The sequence below is a fragment of the Rhinoraja longicauda genome, chromosome 11 (genome assembly GCF_053455715.1).
Source record: "Rhinoraja longicauda isolate Sanriku21f chromosome 11, sRhiLon1.1, whole genome shotgun sequence".
Classification (NCBI taxonomy): Eukaryota; Metazoa; Chordata; class Chondrichthyes; order Rajiformes; family Arhynchobatidae; genus Rhinoraja; species Rhinoraja longicauda.
In genome coordinates, this window is record NC_135963.1 from 14,530,532 (window position 1) to 14,554,022 (window position 23,491).

Consider the following 23,491-nt stretch of genomic DNA (forward strand, 5'->3'; position numbering starts at 1 on the left):
CAATCCTGACCTCAGGTGTTGTTGTCTGTGTAGACTTTGCACCTTCTCACTGTGACCACGTGGGTTTCCTCCATGTGCACTGGTTTCCACCCACATTCCAAAGGCGTGTAGGTCAATCGGCTTTTTTAAAATTGCCTCGGGTTTGAAAGGAAAGGATGAGAAAGTGGAATTACGTAGAGCTAGTGCGAATGAGTGTTCAATGGTCAGCATGGACTCGGTGGGCCAAAGGGCCTGTTTTCATATCATATCATATCATATCATATATATACAGCCGGAAACAGGCCTTTTCGGCCCTCCAAGTCCGTGCCGCCCAACGATCCCCGTACATTAACACAATCCTACACCCACTAGGGACAATTTTTACATTTACCCAGCCAATTAACCTACATACCTGTACGTCTTTGGAGTGTGGGAGGAAACCGAAGATCTCGGAGAAAACCCACGCAGGTCACGGGGAGAACGTACAAACTCCTTACAGTGCAGCACCCGTAGTCAGGATCGAACCTGAGTCTCCGGCGCTGCATTCGCTGTAAAGCAGCAACTCTACCGCTGCGCTACCGTGCCGCTCATGCTGTATCTCCAAACCAAAACCTCTTGTGGCGATTCAAGTGATCCCATGGCACCATTTTGAAGAGGAGCGGGAGGGCTCTCTACCGTAATATATAATTGTTTGTTCTCCTCCAAGCTAACAAGGGCCGTTATGCACCAGAGATTATCTTGTGTTACTACCTAATCTTTGGCAGATGCCAGGGTGTTTTTTATTCATGTGACAGTGAGTCAGTGTGTACTGGCTGAGCAACCCAATGAACAAAACTGTCAAAATGATAAAACTCAACCTCCTTTTGTTAAGATATAACATTTGCCCATGTAACGTTATATTGACAAATGCTATTGTCGATATAACATTATTTATACGAATGTTATATAAAGTTATTATATAATATTTGACCTTAATATATAAATGTTGTGAATATTATATAATGTCATTATATAATATCAGTATTGATATTATTAATATTGTATTGTATATTATCATTATATAGCATTTGTATCTTAATGTAATATTAACGAATTTGTCAATATATATCAACAAAATTAAAACAGATATCCTGGTCATTATCTCAGTTTAGTTTAATTTATTGTCCAATGTGCTGAGGTACAATGAAAAGCTTTTGCTTTGTGCTATCCAGTCAGCGGAAAGACAATACATGATTACAATCGAGCCATTTACTGTGTAAAGATACATGATAAGGGAATGACGTTTAGTGCAAGGTATAGCCAGCAAAGTCTGATCAAGGATAGTCCGAGGGTCACCAATGAGGTAGATAGTAGTTCAGGATTGCTCTCTCGTTGTGTAGTCCCGAACTACGATTTACCTCATTGGTGATCCTCGGACTATCATTGATCGGAGTTTGCTGGCTTTACCTTGCACTAAATGTTATTCCCTTAGCATGTATCTATACACTGTAAATGGCTCGATTGTAATCATGTATTGTTTGTCGAGAGGTTTCCAGATGCAAATTGTCTGCCACATTGCATTTACTACTATATGGACTGGCCTTCAGATATACTTCATTGGATATAAGGTGGTCTGGAACATCCCTGGATAGACATAAAATTAAACACTGAAATCATTTTTTAAAATTATATAACTATTTTCCAACTGCAGAACCGATAATTCAAATAATTCCGAAAATGACACTTCATGAATAATGACAGAAAATTAGCCTAGTTGTAGTCACAGAAAACTATCCAAAGAATTTCACCAAATCTAATGCATGGACTGTCTAACCCAACGCATCAGAGGCGTTTACTGCATCACTTTTCCCAGTCTAACCACAGCAGTGGGCGAGGGAAGGGCACTCCAACAGTTCTTGTCTGCTGCACCACTGTGCTACCATTATTTTGACTCGTCCCCATTACTCACAGGGAAAGACTTGATTGACCAGATGATGACATTCTTCTCTGGCAACCACTTCGCAGTGCCGGTGCTAGTCTTGAATTTTGGTGAGTCAGCATCACTGGGAACTGGCACAACAATCTCGACGTTGTTTGCGGTGGAACGGTGCTTAAACTGACTCTTGGCCTGAATTTGAATAAGTATCAGTGTTTAAGTTATGAAAATTAAGGTAACAAGCAAACAAGCAGAAATAATAGATATGTGGCAGGAACACATTCAACAAAAAGGATGGAGGATTAATAAGAATCTTTACATTTAAAATGCACCCAGATATACACACACACACACCCATCCAGACACACACACAGCCATACACACAGATGCACACACACACACACACACACACAGGCCCACACACACACAGGCCCACACACACACACAGGCCCACACACACACACAGGCCCACACACACACACAGGCCCACACACACACACAGGCCCACACACACACACAGGCCCACACACACACACAGGCCCACACACACACACAGGCCCACACACACACACACACACCCAGTCATAACGCGCACATGCGCGCGCGTGCACATGTGTGCACAAACACGTGCACACACACAGAACAAAATTAACAATAAGTTAAATAAAAAGATTTAGCTTAAATATATTACACCATTTTTGAACATGCACAGTAAATTGATATATTTAACTTGAGAATCCCAGGTATCGTTGCTTCAACCTTTGGTATAAGCTCAATAACATTTGGTATATTGAAATTATAAAACCCGATGTACGGTTATACTTTGGATATAAGTGAACACCCTCCATTCCTGACTTAGAGCCATTCACATAAATGCTATTCCTAAATGCTAACTTGCTCAATAGGTGATCTTATTTTCTTCATGGGAAATAGTCACAATTCAAGAAATATGCCCTTCAGTCAAGATACTGTGTGTTCCATCACAGCATGTTATTTTTCTCCTGTTCACCGCCGATTGAATAACAGTGGACCGACAACAATCCTGTGTGTTACACTTTGACCTTCAGGTATGCTACATTCCATCTCTTACTCAATTATTTTATTGCCCTTTGCAATAGACAATACACAATAGACAATAGGTGCAGGAGTAGGCCATTCAGCCCTTCGAGCCAGCACCGCCATTCAATGCGATCATGGCTGATCACTCTCAATCAGTACCCCGTTCCTGCCTTCTCCCCATACCCCCTCACTCCGCTATCCTTAAGAGCTCTATCCAGCTCTCTCTTGAAAGTATCCAACGAACTGGCCTCCACTGCCTTCTGAGGCAGAGAATTTCACACCTTCACCACTCTCTGACTGAAAAAGTTCTTCCTCATCTCCGTTCTAAATGGCCTACCCCTTATTCTTAAACTGTGGCCCCTTGTTCTGGACTCCCCCAACATAGGGAACATGTTTCCTGCCTCTAATGTGCCAAATAGGATTGAGAGGAAGGATAAACTCCTTCTAGTGCTAGTACTTGGTTTGCATTTGTATTCCAAAATCACACTGTGTTCTCTTTGCTGGGATCTGTGGGGCCACTGTATCAGTTTGGCCATTTCTATCAGGAACTAAGGGATGAAACCCTAGAAGTGGAATGGGATAATGGAAGGGGAGAAAGCTAGGAATAGAAACAAAGGCACAAACTTCGTACCAAAACAAGATTAACGGACCCACACCCTCATTGGGAAATATGGCCCTTTAGAACATACCACCAAGAACCAGCTTCTGCGGAGAAACTTAATAACGCCCCATGATCAACATTTTAATCTTAGCTGGAGTTAGTTCCACTCTTACCTTTACCATAATCTCCACCCGACTGTGCGAGTATTTCTCAATTGCTGACTCAATCCAAATCAAGGGCTTTACCTGCAAAATAAATATTGCAACAATATCTATGCGTGTGGCATTTTATAATGATTTCAAAGATAACTAACGTTCACTAATAACAATGAATGAGGAAACTGAGAAATATACCAAACATATTTCCACTCTGAAAGTACAGATATCTCAATGCGAGCTTCAATTTCAAAAGATTAGCCAGTGCCACTGCTAGAGCAGTGTGTAGATATATGCATGCATTATCTTGCCAATGCTTTGCCCATTATCTCCTACGTTGCCAGGTTGAGTTTTAGATTTTTTTTCAGATTTAGAGATACAGCGCAGAAACAGGCCCTTCGGCCCACCAGGTCCGCGCGGCCCAGCGATCCCCGCATATTAACACTATCCTACACCCACTAGGGACAATTTTTACATTTGCCCAGCCAATTAACCTACAAACCTGTACGTCTTTGGAGTGTGGGAGGAAACCGAAGATCTCGGAGAAAACCCACGCAGGTCACGGGGAGAACGTACAAACTCCGTACAGTACAGCACCCGTAGTCGGGATCGAACCCGAGTGTCTGACGCTGCATTCGCTGTAAGGCAGCAACTCTACCGCTGCGCCACCGTGCCGCATTACAGTGCCAGAGACCCGGGTTCGATCCCATCTATGGATGCTGCCAGTACAGAGTATGTACATTCTCCTTATGACCTGCGTGGGTTTTCTCCGAGATCTCCGGTTTCCTCCCACGCTCCAAAGAGGTACTGGTTTGTAGGTTAATAGAATGAATGAATGAATGAATGAATGAATGAATGAATGAATGAATTGGCTTGGTGTAATTGTAAATTATCCCTAGTGTTTGTAGGATAGTGTTAATGTGTGGGGATCACTGATCGGCTGAAGGGCCTGTTTCCATGCTGTATCTCTAAACCAAACTAAAATAAGCCTATGGATTTATCAGTTAGTTGAGCGTACATTTGGCATTACTACTTCTGAATATGTAATAAACTCAAGTGCTACGTTAATACTTCAGTCTCTTCTTGCTCTGGACAGTGTCGGTCTCAAGATTGGCTGTTTCCTATGTAGATTCTATGAACCTTACCCAGGACAGGTAGAAGATGCTTCATGGGGTGGGCAGGTGCGTTGGCTGGAACGTTTTGTGCTCATTCAGGCATTTTTAATCGGGATTTTGCATGGTATACACTAAGACGCCCAAGGTTCTCAGTGTGATCTTGGATGTTCCTTCTCCAGTTTAAGTGATCAAAGTCCAGGGATTCTATATGAGAGTCCGGATGCTGTGGCTTTTCAGGAAATCTAGGTATTTTCTGCCCTGAAGGCGCTCAGAGTTCAAAATGTCTAGTTTACGAATTTGGAGTCTATTGTATGCTATGGTGAATGAATCGACAACAGCTTGGAACTCAGCCTCTGCGTGCACAGGTATACACAGGCTGTGTATAGACACAAAATGCTGGAGTAACTCAGTGGGCCAAGCAGCTTCTCTGGAGCAAAGGAAAAGGTGACATTACGGGTCGAGACCCTTCTTCAGACTGAGACTTGTGAGCTGTGTGCTGTATTCTTTAAGACTGAGGTATTGTTTGCCAGTTAATTCTGAATACGTTTCGTACCCGACTGTACATGTGCCCTGGAGCTACTCTGGGCATGTTACGCACCTGAGTGTAAAGCCGGTAGGACATGAGTTCAAACTCCCCATCGGGAGGAATGAAGGATATAGTTCGATCGTTTTCAAAGCGGGATAGACGAACACACTGATGAAACTTTACATCCTCCAGTTCCACAGATTTACTCTTGTCCCCTAATGTGAATAAAAAAAGAAGCATGCTGATAGTTGGAGACGCTGAGCTAAAGCTCTTGTGAAGTGAAGTCACCGAGGAGTCACAATTGCTGCTAGTGAAATGGAGAATGGTTAGTGTTGCAGCTTTATGCTGAACAAAGCTCGTTCTCCAGAATGATCCCACATCAGGTCAGTGTCTGGGAGACAGTGAGCTGGATTATTTTGTTCCTAGAACACGTGCAGTCTTCAATCAGCATTTTATATTCATAAGTTCATACGTCGTCAGAGCCGGATTTGCCCATTCGGCCCATCAAGTCTTTTCCGCCATTCAACCAAGGCTGATCTATCTCTCCCTCCTAACCCCATTCTCCTGCCTTCTCCCCATATCCCTGATATTAATCTCAACCCTAAAAATATCCATTGATTTGGCCTCCATGGTCGCCTGTGGCAATGAATTCCACAGATTCCTCCTCATTTCCTTCCAAAAGGAATGTCCTTTAATTCTGAGGCTGCGATCTCTAGTCCTAGACTCTCCCACTAGTGGAAACATCCTTTCCACTTCTACTCTATTCAAACCTTTCACTATTTGGTAAATTTCAATGAGGCTCCCCTTCACCCTTCTAAACTCCAGCGAGTAGAGGCCCAGTGCAGTCAAACGATCATCAAGTGTTATGTTGAGCTATGATGTTGATCCCAAGTGCGAGATAGTAATCCAAAAACAAACCTGCAAGGTTCATAACACAAAAATGTAACAAATTGCAGTGGTAGGCGATGTAGCTGTAGAGTTTGCTCCATTACTTAATCAGATCATGATTCGTCTGCTTTGGTCTCAACTTCTCCTTTCCTTCCTGTTTCCCAGGGATGTTGGATTCCTTTCAAGTCAAAAACCAATCTATCTCAGCCTTGCCTTTCAGAGTCCACATCCACAACTGCCAAGGTAGGCAGAGAATGCCTCTCAAAAGTTACCATCCTTTGTGAGAGGAATGGCTGGAAATCATCTTAAATAGAACTGGAAAACAATCATCTCCATCCACTCCTAATTTCACGAGAAGTAAACAATTAGTACATAATTCCAGGTGAAATTGTGTTAAGTAACACAGAGCATAAAACAGTACAGCAATGGAACATTCAGCCCATGATGTCTGTGTTGATCATGATGCCAATATAAACAATTCAAATTTGCATGCACATGACCTCTATTCCCCCATTTCCAGCCTGTTCATGTGCTTGTCTAAAATTATTGTATCCATTTCCACCATTTCTCTTGGCAACATATTCCTGCTCCTACCACTTACTGTGTAAAATTCTTCCTTTACAAATCTCCTTTCAACTTTCCCCCTCTTACCATAAACCTTTGCCCGCCAATATATAAAGTTCCCAACCTATGGAAAAGAGAATGTCCAGCTACCCTGTCTATGCCTCTCATGATTTTACATACTTCTATCAGGTCACCCCTCGGTATCAGAAACTCCAGAGCACATAATCCAAGCTTGTCTAACCTCTCCTCATTGATAATACTCTTTAAAAAGAGGTCCTTCTGCAGTTGTACATGGCCCTAGTGAGACCACACCTGGAGTATTGTGTGCAGTTTTGGTCTCCAAATTTGAGGAAGGACATTCTTACTATTGAGGGAGTGCAGCGTAGGTTCACAAGGGTAATTCCCGGAATGGCAGGACTGTTGTATGTTGAAAGACTGGAGTGACTGGGCTTGTATACTCTGGAATTTAGGATGAGAGGGGATCTTATTGAAACATATAAGATTATTAAGGGATTGGACATGCTGGAGGCAGGAAACATGATCCCGATGTTGGGGGAGTCCCGAACCAGGGGCCACAGTTTAAGAATAAGGGGTAGGCCATTTAGAATGGAGGTGAGGAAAAACTTTTTCACTCAGAGAGTTGTGAAACTGAGGAACTCTCTGCCTCAGAAGGCAGTGGAGGCTACTCCCCTGGATGCTTGAGAGTTAGATAGAGCTCTTAATGATAGCGGAGTCAAGGGATATGGGGAGAAAGCAGGAATGGGGTACTGATTGTGGATGATCAGCCATGATCATGGTGAATGGTGATGCTGGCTCGAAAGGCTGAATGGCCTACTCCTGCACCTATTGTCTATTAATATAGGCAACATCCTGGGCGAACATCTCCTACATCCTCTCCAACACATCCTTTCTGTGTAATGTGGTGACAAAAATTGCACACATCACTCCAAATATGACCTAACAAAAAAGCTTTCTAAAGCTTCGACAGGACTTGTCAACGTTTAGGCTCAATGCCTCGGCCTATAAAGGCAAGTATGCCATACACCTTCGTTACCATCCTCTCTACTTGTGTTGACCAATTGGGAAATTGGACTGGATACTTGCAGATGCAATTCACATCTGTGCGTCCGAACTTTTCCCACAAATCTCTCAGCAGGTTAGGCAGCATCCATGGAGAGAGAAAAAGTGCTGATGTTTCAGTTAGAAAACATTTCATCAGAACTGACAAGAGGTTAGAAATCAGCATATATTTCCAGTTTTTTTTTCTTCCAGCATCTGCATGTTTTTCTTTGCTTTTTTGGGGATGTGTTCCCAAGCTCATTTATTCTTTAAGACTGTTGACATGGTGAAGGATGCTCTGCAGAAAATTCCTACAGCCAAACATGTAAAAAATGGGGAAAAAAATTGTGAAATCATGAAATTATCCGTTTTGGTAGGTAAACTAAGGGAAGCTTTTGCACAGAATAAAGAAAGATTGCTGAGAGATCTGGGGAAATGTTTCATTCGTGGCATGTAGATGCAGTGAGTAATTAGGAAAGCTAACAGAAGGTTATAATGTACTACCAGGGGAACCGATTACTAAAATAGGGAGGTTATGCTTCAGTTATATGGGACTTTAGTGGGATGGCAGGGTGGCGCAGTGGTAGAGTTGCTGTCTTACAGCGCCATAGACCCGGGTTCAATCCTGACTATGGGTGCTGTCTGTACGGAGTTTGTACGTTCTCCCCATGACCACGTGGGTTTAGCCAGGGTGCTCCGGTTTCCTCCCACACTCCAGAGATGTACAGGTTTGTAGGATCATTAGCTTCGGTGAAAGTTATAAACTGTCCCCATTGTGTACGCTGGTGCTAGTGCACGAGGATCACTGGTCGGTGGGCCAAAGGACCTATTTCCACGATGTAACTCTACACTAAACTATTAAGGCTTCATCTGGAGTACTCTGTACAGTAAAGATGCCTTTGCTTAAAATTGAAAGTAGCTCCGAGAAGGATTACCAGATTAATGATTGGATCGGGCTGTGTTGAAGAGTGAGAAGACATTTGAAACATATAAAGTCCTGAGGGATCTGAGCAGGATGAATATTGAGAGAATTTTGTTGTGTGGAAGAATCAAGGACTAGGCATCCTTTGCAAAAAATAAGGGATTGCTCAATTAGAACAGAAATGAGGCAAAATTATTTCTCATGGTCATGGTCTTTGGAATTGAAAGCAATGAGAGCAGTCTTTTAATCATTTGAATGTAGGTGCAGTTAGATACTTGATGAGCAAGTGGATGTTGCTGCTCCTATTTCATTTGTTTGTGTGCCCATATCTACTTACTTCCAGAGATCTCGAACAGAACCTTATCATTCAGTCCGAGCCGTAGTTCTGGCATTCCTGAGAGTATAACCTTCAGCTTTACATTTCCAACAATCTCACTTTTCAGGACGTTGCCATTTGCACTCACCTGGAGAAACAGGACACATTGGAGCAAGCAGCACTCAGCATGCAGAAAATCAATAGCACTTCATGCCAATAGACACACACACACATATGTGACCACATACACATGCAGGCGCATAGGATTATATACATCTGCACACATGCACACATACTCTTACACCCACTCATTCATACACAAAAGCTGTGTATTTAGCTGCCATGCACACAAATAAGCACATGCATGTAAATAAGCATACATGTACACACAAGGAAATACACATAATCCAAATAGGCATTTGCATACAAATTTACACAAGAATACACACATACACACCACACACATCCAGGTGCACGCATGCAAGAACGTGCATACTCCTGAATGTGTGTGTGTGTGTGTGTGTGTGTGTGTGTGTGTGTGTGTGTGTGTGTGTGTGTGTGTGTGTGTACGCACATGTATTCCTGAGTGTAAATTTTGTATGTCTACACATATTTGGTTAAGTGCAAGTCCTTGTAGTGCATGTTAATTGTGTTGTTTGGAGGAAGGGAAAATTCTTGAACTCTTCAACTTATTAAATGTATTTATGCATGTACAGTTTATATAGCTCTTGAGTCATTAACAGATGCACATATGCTTGGTCAACCAGCGACAATTCGTAGCAAATCACAAAACTGCTGGAGGAACTCAGGTGCATGCATCCAAGAACATGCATATCACCTGAATCCTAACACACACACATGCAGGCACATAGGATTAGACACATCTGCACATGTGCACACATACTCTTACACCCACTCATTCATACACAAAAGCTGTGTATTTAGCTTCCCCTAACACACACACAAACACACACACACTCATATGCACACACACAGCTAGACATGATGTGGATAGCTACACTTTTCTACTCTCCATTAAAGCTATGTCCTCGTGAATCTCTTCTGTATTCTTCCTCAATATGGTTCCTATGGAATGAAGGCCAAAACTACACACTGTCCTCCTAATGTGACCTTCACAATGCTTTGCATGATTTACCACCACGTGCTCATTTGTATGCATATGACTCTTGCTCACCAAACTCATTTTTTGGCCCCTTGTGCATTTGAGATTAGAGTACAATGATTTGGTCTAAATCACAGGGCCATGCTCTGGTTCAAACATAAGTCAACTCCAACAGTAGTTGGCTTGCATTGACACACAGAGGAGATTTTGTTACAATTATTCAGGAGAAACTCTTTAATATCAGCAGCATCTTTAATGCAGTGTTGTTAAAAGCTAGAATGGATGACCTGAAAGTTCACAAGTTATAGGAGCAGAATGAGGCCATGAGGCCTATCAAGTCTACTCCGCCATTCAACCGTGGCTGATGTATCTCTACCTCTAAACCCCATTCTCCTGCCTTCTCCCCATAACCCCTGACATCCGTACTAATCAAGAATCTATCAATCTCCGCCTTAAAAATATCCAGTGACTTGGCCTCCACAGCCTTCTCTGGCAATGAATTCCACAGATTCGCCACTCTCTGACCAAAGAAATTCCCCCTCATCTCCTTTCTAAAGGGACGTCCTTTTATTCTGAGGCTATGGCCTCTGGTCCTAGTGGAAACATCCTCTCCTTATCCACTCTATCCAGGCCGGATATCTACTGTACAGAAAGCATGATGGAAGGTATATTTTAAAGCAGAATTGGATAAACACTGAAAGAGGAATTAAGTGCAGGCTGAGTGGGTACAACTTGGGATGTGAGGTTAAGGATAGATTTACGAAGGAGCTAGAAGGACCACAATGGTCCGAATGGACTCCAGTTTGTATCATTTTATATCTGCAGTGAGGCATTCATATCATTTATAACCGCAACATTGGCTGATTAACCATTGCCACTGAACCTGAGAATGTGTTTATAATGCCTCAATTATTTTATCCTGGTTTCCATCTGTTCTTCAATTGGGTTGAGTGGAGGAAGGGGGGATTCTTTAGCTCTTCAATGTCATTTCAATTTAAATGTTGTTTTGCATGTAGAGTTTATATAGCACTTGAGTCATTAACACATGCACATATTTTCTATGTTTTCATAGCAAGTGACTTGGCTGTCAACCAGCAAGAATTCGTAACAAAACACAAAGTACTAGAGGAACTAAGCAGGCTGGTTGGCATTTTAGGTGGGAACAAATGGCTAATATTTCGGGGTTAGGACCATAGAAACATAGAAAATAGGTGCAGGAGTAGGCCATTTGGCCATTCGAGTCAGCACCGCCATTCAATATGATCATAGCTGATCATCTAAAATCAGTACCCCGTTCCTGCTTTCTCCCCATATCCCTTGATTCCGTTAGCCTAAAGAGCTAAAGTATATCTAACTCTCTCTTGAAAACATCCAGTGAATTGGCCTCCACTGCCTTCTGTGGCAGAGAATTCCACAGATTGACAACTCTCGGGGTGAAAATGTTTTTCCTCATCTCAGTCCTAACCCTCATTCTTAAACTGTGATCCCTGGTTTAGTTTAGTTTTTAGTTTAGAGATACAGCGCGGAAACAGGCCCTTCAACCCACCGGGTCTGCGCCGACCAACGATCCCCGCATATTAACACTATCCTACACACACTAGGGACATTTTCTACATTTACCACGCCAATTAACCGACATACATGTTCGTCTTCAGAGTGTGGGAGAAAAACCGAAGATCTCGGTGAAACCCCACGCAGGTCTCGCGGAGAACATACAAACTCTGTACAGACACCCGTAGTTGGGATTGAACCCGGGTTCTGGACTCCCCCAACATCGGGACCATTTTTAGCCTGTCCAATCCCTTAAGAATTTTATATGTTTCTATAAGACCCTCCTTCAAAAGTCTGAAGATGTATCCCGACCCTAAATGTCATCCGTCCATTCCATAGAACTTTGAATGTAGTACAGCACAAGAACAGGCCATTCAGCCCATAATATCAATGCTGAACATGATGCCAAGACCATCACCTATCTACCTGCACTTAACCCATTCTCTCCATAAATGCTGCCTGACCTGCTGAGTTCCTCTAGCACTTTGTGTTTTGTTCAGGATTCCAGCATCTGCAGTCTCTTTAGCTCAACAAAAAATTGTAAACTAACTCAAACTGTGGCAACACCATTTAGGACCAAAATTGAAATGGACATCATGTAGAACATAGAACATAAATAATGACTCCCAGAAAAAGAGTCTGTTTACTGCAGCATTTATACCAGGATGCTTTAATGCAGATCCCTCTCTCGTTCTAAATGTTATAAGTGCAATGTTGAAATAAAAAATGGGTTTTACAGGATGTCACTGTTATAGTCACAGCTGCTCACCAGTAAGTTGACAGATTCGATCAGATCAATGAACACCTCATTCTTTCTGTATTTAACACCCTCCGATCTCCAGGACACAGCGTTAGTGAGGGTAGCAGGGGGCCGAGGCGCTCCGATTTCCAGCTTGTGTCCCTGTTGAATGATGTACCTGAAGGTCGAGTGTTCAAAATAACAGGGCATCAAATGAGCAAAGGAATTCACTTCAAGTATGATCAGGAGACATTTTTGCCACAGGAATTAATGCTATTGAGGGCGTGCAGCGTAGGTTTACTAGGTTAATTCCCGGAATGGCGGGACTGTCATATGTTGAAAGACTGGAGCGACTAGGCTTGTATACACTGGAATTTAGAAGGATGAGAGGAGATCTTATCGAAACGTATAAGATTATTAAGGGGTTGGACACGTTAGGGGCAGGAAACCTGTTCCCAATGTTGGGGGAGTCCAGAACAAGGGGCCACAGTTTAAGAATAAGGGGTAGGCCATTTAGAACTGAGATGAAGAAAAACCTTTTCAGTCAGAGAGTTGTGAATCTGTGGAATTCTCTGCCTCAGAAGGCAGTGGAGGCCAATTCTCTGAATGCATTCAAGAGAGAGCTAGATAGAACTCTTAAGGATAGCGGAGTCAGTGGGTATGGGGAGAAGGCAGGAACGGGGTACTGATTGAGAATGATCAGCCATGATCACATTGAATGGCGGTGCTTGCTCGAAGGGCCGAATGGCCTCCTCCTGCACCTATTGTCTATTGTCTATTATCTTCCTGTGGCACAGCAAATGTGGCAATTCCTCCAGAATACTAAAATGTGAAGAAAAAAAAATGAAAAGTTAACTTTCTTCCTTCCTCCACAAACGTAAGCTGCGTATTGAGTATTTTGAGCTTTTTCAGTTTTTTATCTGAAACTTTCTACATTTGTGGTATGTTACGTTCTAATTAGTAACCCACTATGTATATTTGAATTCTTTCCTGCTTGGTTTGTGTCCTTCAGTACTTACATTAGATTATTTTAATAAAGGCTATTGGCTATGACTCATTGGTTGACCTTGTGTGGAAATCTGCCTGTTATTCTAACATAAGCATTTAGAGTCATAAAAGTGATACAGTGTGGAAACAGGCCCTTCAGTCCAACATGCCCACACCGGCCAACATGTCCCAGCTACACTAGTCCCACCTGCCTGCGCTTGGTCCATATCCCTCCAAACCTGTCCTATCCTTGTAACTGTTTCTTAAATGGGATTGTCCCAGCCTCAACTGCCTCCTCTGGCGGCTTGTTCCATACACCCACCACCCTTTGTGTGAAAAAGTTTCCCCTCAGCTTCCTATTAAATTTTTTCCCCTTTACCTTGAACCTATGTCCTCTGGTCCTCGATTCTCCTATTCTGGGCAAGAAACTATGTGCATCTGTGCATTTAATACAAAACATTTTGAAGGTTCTATTTTGCCTTCCTCCCTTCTTTTGAGAGGGGGGGAGGATGGCAAATACTCGATTGAACATCTACAAGTGTACAGTAGAGTACATACTGATTGCTTGCGTCACAACCTGATTCGGCAATGTAAACAGCGAATACCAAATTGTTTGTGTATGGAATTATATATGAGAAAATACTTCTGTTGTTATCAATAGAGTCCGTGACTCTTTGGCATGGACAATAGCATACTTATTCTCAATAAGAGAATAAGCATACTTATTCTTATAAGTATATACTTATGCTACACTTTTAGTATACTTATTCTCAATTTCAAACTTCCCTTCCGAATCAGGGCATTCTCAAATGAGTGATGGCATTACTTTCATCAATCTCTGTTACGTGAATATATAACTGAATAACGGGCCATTAGTCACTGCAACGGTTGTTTGCTGAGCCTTCAGCAATGTAGTTCAGGTGGGGAAGCCAGGAAACAATTCATCATTATCACTGGACAGCCGTGTAGCATTTACAGAGGACTGAATGTAAATGTGGGCAGCCAGAATTTAGTGCTCAGAGAGAGGTGGTTGAATAGAACCGTGCAGGTTATGGACATTAGTGAACCTTGGTAAGTGGGGCTCATGTTCTTCAAATTTTTCACCAGTCGTCGTTGCGGCTATCCCTCGAGGTCGAGGATGATAGTCTATATTCCGATGTCAGAACGAAGACGCCTGTGCGTGTGTTTGTTTAACGTGTGCTTGATCTTGCACTCCAAGAAGCACACGGTCCTTCACAAATCAGTCAACTAATTCCAATGGCAAGGGAACCAAGACGGTTGGAGCTGATAGATCCGTTGAGTTCAAGGTAAATTTGTCCGCCTGGTCCGCTGTTGAGGTCTTGTACATTGGATCATTCTTAGTCTGGACCCTCATCCTCGATCTTACCGCCATGGGTGGCCCTACCAGAAGCTAGTATTTCCCCCAGAATCATGGGGGCACGCAAGCCACTTCACCACTACAAGGTGAACGATCCGAAGAGGACTGAATGTAAATGTGGGCAGCCAGTACCATGTGAAATTAGCTTTACATTTCTGACCCAACAGGAATAAAAAGGCAGGGAAATGAGATACATTTTTTTAATCATTCATTTTTGCATTAATTTTCCTCTCTTGGTAAATATATTCTATCGTCTTCTAAAAGTATGGATTGCAATATTCCAATATTCTATACAAGTTAGTACCATGGCAGAAACATGACAGTGGAGACCTCTGCTGGTCACACAACATCAAATCTCTATGGAGATGTCGATGCAGTAATCTTGAAGTGCTGGAGTGACTCACTGGGTCAAGCAGCATCCGTGCAGGGCATGGATAAACGACATTTTGGGGTGGGACACTTCTTCAGACTCAAAGACACCAATCTCTATGCTTTCCTAGTTTCACTGTTCCACCGTGTGTATCAATCTGCCTGGCTGGCATCTTATACATCCTCCCAAACAAAAGATTTAAGGTCACCATCAAAAGATACAGACAGGGGTGCGTAGAAAGTTTTTTACTTTACACATAGTAGTTATGATCTAAGATGGCTGACTGCTGTTTGAGGAGAGATTAAATCAACTAGGTTTGTATTCGCTGGAGCTGAGCAGAATGATAGAGGACTAAATGAAAAGTATAGAATTTATTTTAGTTTTAGTTTAGAGGTACAGTGCGGAAACAGGCCCTGTGGTCCACCGAGTCCACGTCAACCAGCCAACGCCACATGCTAACACTATCCTACACACACTAGAGACAAATTAACCAAGCCAATTATCCTGCAAACCTGTACCTCTTTGGAGTGTGGAACCATGGGAGTTTAGACGTTCTCCGTGACCATGTGGGTTTTCACCAGGTGCTCCAGTTTCCTCCCACACTCCAAAGATGTACAGGTTTGTAGGTTCATTGGCTTTGGTTAAAAAATTGTCCCTAGTGTGTAGGATAGTGCTATTGTACATGGCGAATGCGGTCGGCGCGGATTTATTGGGCCAAAGGGCCTGTTTCCACACTGTATCTCTAAAGTATCTAAAGTAAAAAGATTTCAGTCTGAAGAAGGGTCTCGACCCGAAACGTCACCCATTCCTTCTCTCCTGAGATGCTGCCTGGCCTGCTGAGTTACTCCAGCATTTTGTGAATAAATACCTTATAGTAAAGTAAAATATCTTTTTTCTAATGGATTTGTTAAATGAACTGGCTCCTGCTGTACAATAACTATCCTATGAATCTGTTTCCAGCCCGTTATGTAACAGCCAAGGCTGTAATGAATGATTGTTTGTTACCTCCTTTCCGTTCAGGGAAATCAGCCAAGATCCATTTGTGCTGAGGCAATGCGTGGTTGGTCAAAGGAGCCAATGGGATCATGTGGAGGGTGAGGGTTGGGAAGATATTTGTCACAAAGGACCAATGCAAAGCAAAAGGACAAAGTGTACTGCAAAGCTATGTAGTACTGTGCAGAACTCTTAATTAGTATACTGGACTGAGGTGAAATCAGTGGGCTGTTCCCGATTTAAATCACCAAGGTTATTCTGAAGAAGGGTCCCGACCCGAAACATCACCTATCCTTTTTCTCCAGAGATGCTGAGTTACTTCAGCACTATGTATCCATCACTAGGGTTAAATGGTATCAGTGTTGTGGATCTTAATCCTGGATTTTCTCAATGTTTGTATGATACGACAGTTAAAATAATTTTGTCACAGGAGAATGTTGAAGAATCTATCTGCAAAAACCATATCATGGCCTTTGATGATGTTATTCTTCCGAGCGTGTTTGGGATATGGGCATTGCAGTTATGGCCCGCATCTAGCGTTAATCACTAATCGTTGGTGAGAAGGCGGTGGTGAGCTGCTGAACATGTTGGGGTCGGGAGGGATTTAGCCCCAGTGACCAGAATGACCAGCAATATATCTCCAAATCAAGATGGTGTAAGACAGAGAGAAAGCTACCGTAGTGGCGTACCTATGCAACTTCTGTCCTTGTTCTTCTTGATCGTGAAGCTTATGGGTTTGTGAGGTACTGTCAGAGTAGCCAAGGCAAGTAAGTGCAATGTATAGATGGTACAGAGTGGAGAGAACCAGTGTTTAGGGGTGATGGCGGTCAAGTGGCCTTCTTTATTCCTGGATGGAGCTGAGCAGTTTGAGTGTATAGGAAGTCTGAAGAAGGACCTCGACCCGAAACGTCACCTATTCCTTCTCTCCCGAGATGCTACCTGTCCCGCTGAGTTACTCCAGCATTTTGTGTCTACCTTCAGTTTGAGTGTATGTCGGAGCTGCTCTCATGCAGACAGGTGGGGAGTATTCCATCACACCCATGGCTTGTACCAGATGCTGTAGATGGTGGAATGGCCTTGGGAAGTCAAGAGTGCTCACTAGATATCCAGCCTCAGACCTGATCTTGTATCCACACTATTTGTGTGGCTGGGTCCAGCTGTGTTCCGTCGAGTGGAGATCCCCAGGATGCTACTGATGGGGATCTTGATTTGGTTTAGTTTAGAGATAAGAGCACGGAAACAGGCCCTTCGGCCCACCGAGTCCGCGCCGACCGGTGATCCCCACACACTAACACCACCTACACACATTCGGGACAATTTACACTTATACCAAGGCTAATTAACCTACAAAGCCTGTACATCTTTTGGGAGGAAACCAAAGATCTCGGAGAAAACCCATGCAGGTCATGGGGAGAACGTACAAACTCTGTGCAGACAGCGCCCACAGTCGGGATTGAACCCGGGTCTCTGGCGCTGCAAGCACTGCAAGGCAGCAACTCTACCGCTGCACCACCATGCAGCCGTGATGCTAATAATTTTGAACGTCAAAGATAAAAGGTCAAAGGTGTGCAATCCACACCTGTGAGTCTGTAATAAACGAGGGGGTTACACTGATGGCCCTGGGTCTCAGACCCTGCCAGCTACTTTGCATTATGATAACAAAAATCATAATTAATCTATCAACATTACTCAATTAACAAATTGGATCTCATGATGTCATATTGTAAGTGCTATTCCAAGCACTGGAAAAGAAGCTGGTAAACCTGCTACCACCGGGGGAAAACATTTAAAGTGAAGAGGGACAAAAATGCAGACGAGCGAATTAATAATTTGGGTTAAAATGAATTCCTCAGTTCCATACTTACTCTTGTAGTATCTTACTATCTGTTGTCTGTGGGAATCCAAAATCCATCACCTCATCCAAAAGTTCGTAAACGATAACAAAGTTATCTCGGATGCTCTCCTCTTCGACCTCTTTAAAATATTCCGAGAAAACCTGAGGGCGACACAAATTAAAAGCAGATAGACGGAAGATGTTCAAATGGTGAGAGAGTGAAAAGTGACGGGATAGATCAGCTGCCTGTAGTTCAGTAAACAGATATATTATCTCCGGGCTGGGGGGTGGGGGGGGGGGGGGACAGGCAGGTGGAAATGGACTAGTGGGGTTTGTGCAGATGACAGATGAGATAGAAAGCAGAGGGCTGGGAGGTGGTGCAACCAGTCAGTGCTAGGAGTCAGTCAGTCATACGGTCATAAGTGATAGGAGTAGAATTAGGCCATTCGGCCCATCAAGTCTATGCTGCCATTCAATCATGGGTCATCCATCTCTCCCTCCTAACTGGAGGGAGTTTTGCTCTTCCAGCATTTCTCCTATTTTGAAGCTTATCGGGAATACTTTAGCCCACTTTATGTCAGTAAACAAAGCAAGCCACATTTTAACCCTTATGCCTCAATACAAAATTGAGAATAATTTTTTTGCTCAGTGTAGCATCTATATACTAAAACTCGTGTTTGTTTGTTTGTTTGTTCCTGAACTACAGCCAAAACGGTACACAATAGCACAACAATTTTAGGCCCATCTTACCCACCGTCGTCCCTTTGGTGTTAATGGAAGAAGTTTCATTGAAATCAGTGTTATATTTTTAAAGTTATTCACATTTTAAAGTTTAAATCTATGTCCTAGGGAGGGAGGGGGAAGGAAGGGAGGGGGGAGGAGGATAAGGGGGGTTGAGGGGGGTGGAGTGGGGGGTAGGGGAAGGGGGAGGGAGGGGAGGAGGGAGGGGGTGGGACGGGAGGAGAGGAGAGGGGGAGGGGAGGGGCAGGGGGGAGAGAGGGGAGGAGAGGGTGCTGCACCAATGCAGGAGAGGTTTGGGCCCAACGGGTCCACTTGGTCTAGTAATGTTTAAATTCAAGACAGGAAAAAAACAATCGTGCTGGCAACAGGGCTAATATTGCAACAAAAAAAAACCCACGGGAATCGATTGAATAGCACTCACCTGAATAATTTTATATAAAAAAGCAAAAACCAGAGCTGCGTTTGCATTCTTCTTTGTCATTGCTACCACTTGGTGTTCAAGGTTAAAGAAGTTAAATTGTTGAACAGCAGGTTAAACAGCAGAACAGGCATATTACCACAGTAAAATCTGATCTGCCAATCTATTAGCCCCAGACCGTATGGAAAGTTCTAAATGTCATTTTGTTGCGACAAAGATCAGAATCAGGAATTAATTAGTTTCACTTCAGTTCACAGTTGTAGATTTATGAACACCACATGCATTACATATTTCAGTTTAGAACGGAATATGAAAATGTATCTACAAATAACTTAAATGCATGCTTAATACAGCATATTTTGTGATACCAAGTAGGAAATCGTTAATGATTATGTGGGATAAACATTTGTCACTTTCTGTAAAGTTCTATTGTCCTCTGTTCATATGTTTGTAAGTCAGACGAGCAGAATTAGGCTATTCGGCCCATCGATGGCTGATCCATCTTTCCCTCTCAACCCTATTCTCCAGTCTTCTCCTCAAAACCTTTGACACCCTTACTACGCAAGAATCTAGCAATCTCCATTTTAAAAATACCCAATGACTTGACCTCCACATCCGTGTGTGGCAATGAATTCCAGATTCATCACCCTCTGGCAAAAGGAATTCCTCCTCAACTCCTTTCTAAAGGGACATCATGTTAAAATAGCAACCATAGCAAAATATCAAACAATTCGACAACGCATTATCAGCTGATATTTTCCATTGTCAATCTCGTTTGACAGGATTTTACAAACCATTTTTAAAATTTGAAGAACTTTATTTTAAATTAGACTTAATCTTCACACAAAGATGCTTCATTTAAAGAGACATCAACAGCACGCCCCTCTTCCAACAGTGGAGGATCAGTTGGGACAGTGGTCGAGTTGCTGCCTTCCAGCGCCAGAGGCCCGAGTTCAATCCTGACTGTGGGTGCTGTCTGTACGGAGTTGGTACGTTCTCCCTGTCACCGCACGAGTTTTCCCAGGGTGCTCTAATTTCCTCCCACACTCCAAGGACATACACGTTTCTAGGTTAATTGGCTTCGGTAATACGGAGATCGCTGGTCGGCGCCAACTCGACCTGTTTCCGCACTGCATCTCTAAACTAGACTAAACTAAACAAAAAAATACCATTGTCCCTTTCCAAGTCTTCACTGCCTTGAAATTAAAAGTCCATTATCCCCAATGGATACATATGAAGGATTTATTCTTTTCACAGATGTAAGCAGAAGGCATTCTGACTTTCCATCTGTCCCTAGTGATCATTTGCCTTGTCCTTCCACTTTTAGTTACGATACCATGATCCTTTCTGGATAGACATAGCTATCCATATTCACCATCGACCCCACATCTTTTTCCAGAGAAAATAAATCCAGTAGCAAGTATATTACTAACAAATCTGAAACAAAACACACAGCCCCTTCAGCTAATCTTGATGGTGGTGAGAAGACATTACAAGTTATGTTCTCCTAGGCCAGGACTACAATGCAAATTCTCACTGAACCCAAAGGCTGGCAGAAGTAAAATGGGCCAAGTGGCGACATTCTGTATTGTAAGATACTACACACCAGTGGTATCACATAGTCAAAAATAACAGATATCTTCAATCTCCTTCAATGAAAGGATAAAGTAAGTATTCCCCTTATAAAAGGACACAAAGTGCCAGAGTAACTCAATGGGTCAGGCAACATCTCTGGACAACATGGATAGATGGCGTTCACAAGTTCTCGGAGCAGAATCAGGCCATTTGGCCCATCAAGTCTATTCTGCCATTCACTCATCACACCATCTTTCCCTCTCAAGCCCCATTCTCCTGCCTCCTCCCCTAACACCCTTAGTAATTAGAAATCAGTTCATCTTCGTTTTTAAAATATCCATTGTCTTGGCATCCACAAGTGTCAGTGGCATTGAATTCCACAGATTCACCACCCTCTGACTAAAGAAATTCTTCCTCATTTCCTTTTTAATGTCTTTTTATTTTCAGGTCAGGACCCTTCTTCAGTCTGACGAAGGGGCCCGACTCAAAATGTCACCTATCGATGTTCTCCAGAGATGCTGGCTAACCTGCTAAGTTAATCCAGCACTTTGTGTCCTTTTTTTAAAATAAACCAGCACCTGCAGTTTCTTGTTCCTGCATATCCCCCCTTAAACATTGCTCCAGGACGACCATTAGACAGATTGCCCCAGTACGGAGCCCCATTTTAAGGATACAGTACAAGTTATTGTGTCTTATCCAGAGGAAATGAGTACGTCCATGAATGAGGAATGGAGATCCAGACCCTTCGTCTTCTTTCTGCGTCAACATCGGTAGGAAGTAGTCAATTTCATTCATGTCCATGTTACCCATGTAGTTTCTGCATATTAGAACCTGACAAAAGAAGGCATGCTCTAATGAATGCATTGGATTCGAGGAGCTGTCTGTACGAAGTTTGTACATTCTCCCCGTGACCTGCATGGGTTTTCTCTGAGAGCTTCAGTTCCCACCCCCCCCCCCCCCTCCCCCCCCCCCCCCCTCCCCCCCCCCCCCCCCCCCCCAAGGGCTTGGGTTTGTATACTTGGTATGAGTGTAAATTGTCCCTAGTGTGTTTCGGCTTGTGTTAATGTGCGGGGATCACTGGTCGGCGCGGACTCGGTGGGCCAAAGGGCCTGTTTCCGCGCTGTATCTCTAAACTAAACTAAATAAAACATTGCAGCTGGAGACCTTGCCTCACAATCTCAAACATTTACAGCAAGTAATTATTAATTATGAGAACCGATTCCCATAACAGGGGATGAATAGTAATGTCACATGAAGTCAGGTGTGCTAGAACCATTACCAGTATTACCAGTATTATTTCCGTCAAGTTCGTCAGGGACTGCTGGTAGTTATCAATTATTTTGCATCAAGCGCAGGTCACATTTAATTAAAATGGAACAAAATAAGTTTGAATAGTTATTCAGGTCATGCACAAATCCACAGGCCAAAATAGTTTAATTGCTGATTTGGATGGGGTGGTAGCTAATGAATTCACCAACATTAACACAACTTTGGAGCCAGTCAGTTTAGAGGAGAGATTAGAAAAATCTTCCATTACAACAAAGAGCTTGTCTTTGGGGGGGATATGCACATTTTTTTGGGGGGGGGGGGAGGATTTGTAGAAGAGACACAGGGATATCTCCAAATTAAGGATGTTCCCACCCATGCATATGTGTATTTAAAGTGGTCCTCCAAAATCAGTCAGAGTCTAAAGTTGAACCGTGCCTTTCCTGTCTTATTCCAGTGAGGAATGTGTCTGCTGTTCACCGGGAAGATGCACCATCTACGGCAAGCTGAGGAGGTCAAGGACAGTATCAATGTGAAAGAAAACACACACAGTGCTGAGAAGATTAGTAGCAGGCCGAAACATTGAGGAACATTTAGAAGCCATCAAAGGATCCCAAAAATATGTGTGCAAGTGAACAAGCAAATAATATAATAATATAAATCGTATTGGCCCCTGAGAGGGCGAGACTGGAGAATTAACAATGGGGAAAAAAAAGGAAGGGCAGGAATTCTATCCAATTAAGATGGACACAAAATGCTGGAGTAACCCTGCGGGTCAGGCAGCATCTCTGGAGGGTACAGAAAAGGACTTCAGACTGAAGAAAGTTTCCCACCCAAAAGCTCACATATTCCCTTTCTCCGAAGATACTGCCTGACCTGCTGAGTAACCCCAGCTGCAGTTCTTTCCTACACATCCTATATAATTATTTTTGATTTGGCTTCATGGTAGAAGAAACTAAAATATCCCTGTGATACTAGATAATCAAAGGCGTGTAAGGGGTGGGGAGTGAGGGGGGGGGGGGGGGGTGGAATATGTAAGGAATCTCCATCGTGAGAAAAAAATACGCGGCAAACTAACGGGGTTAAAGTCTAACAAGTTCCCTGGACCTAATGGTCTGCAGAGTTGTGGATTCATTGGTTGTAATCTGCCAACATTTCTTAAATTCTGGAGAGGTACCAGAAGACTGGAAACCAGCAATGTTCAAGAAAGGAGAGAAACACACAGCGAAAAAAACAAAACAATAGGGCAGTGAGCCTTGCAACTCTTATTGGGAAAATGCCAGAATCCATTATTGAGGAGGACATTTAAAAAACATGAGACAATTCAACAGAGAGGGCAAGATTTTATGAAAGGGAACTTGTATTTCACAAATTTGCAAGGTGGATCGAAAAAGTGAAAGAATAATGGGTGAATCAG

General features: G+C 43.0%; 1 protein-coding gene across 1 annotated transcript in view; it reads right to left on the bottom strand.

Moving 5' to 3' along the window:
* Window positions 1–23,491, bottom strand: part of LOC144598314 (AP-1 complex subunit mu-1-like) — a 44,629-nt gene that overhangs the window by 7,474 nt on the left and 13,664 nt on the right. Inside the window, exons 2-9 of the mRNA XM_078408299.1 lie at window positions 21,483–21,639; window positions 19,237–19,304; window positions 18,106–18,236; window positions 12,543–12,690; window positions 9,121–9,247; window positions 5,423–5,565; window positions 3,728–3,799; window positions 1,928–2,086 (exon numbers count right to left, since the gene is read on the bottom strand). Coding sequence (XP_078264425.1) covers window positions 1,928–2,086; window positions 3,728–3,799; window positions 5,423–5,565; window positions 9,121–9,247; window positions 12,543–12,690; window positions 18,106–18,236; window positions 19,237–19,304; window positions 21,483–21,639 — 1,005 coding nt within the window. The remainder of the gene's footprint in view (window positions 1–1,927; window positions 2,087–3,727; window positions 3,800–5,422; window positions 5,566–9,120; window positions 9,248–12,542; window positions 12,691–18,105; window positions 18,237–19,236; window positions 19,305–21,482; window positions 21,640–23,491) is intronic.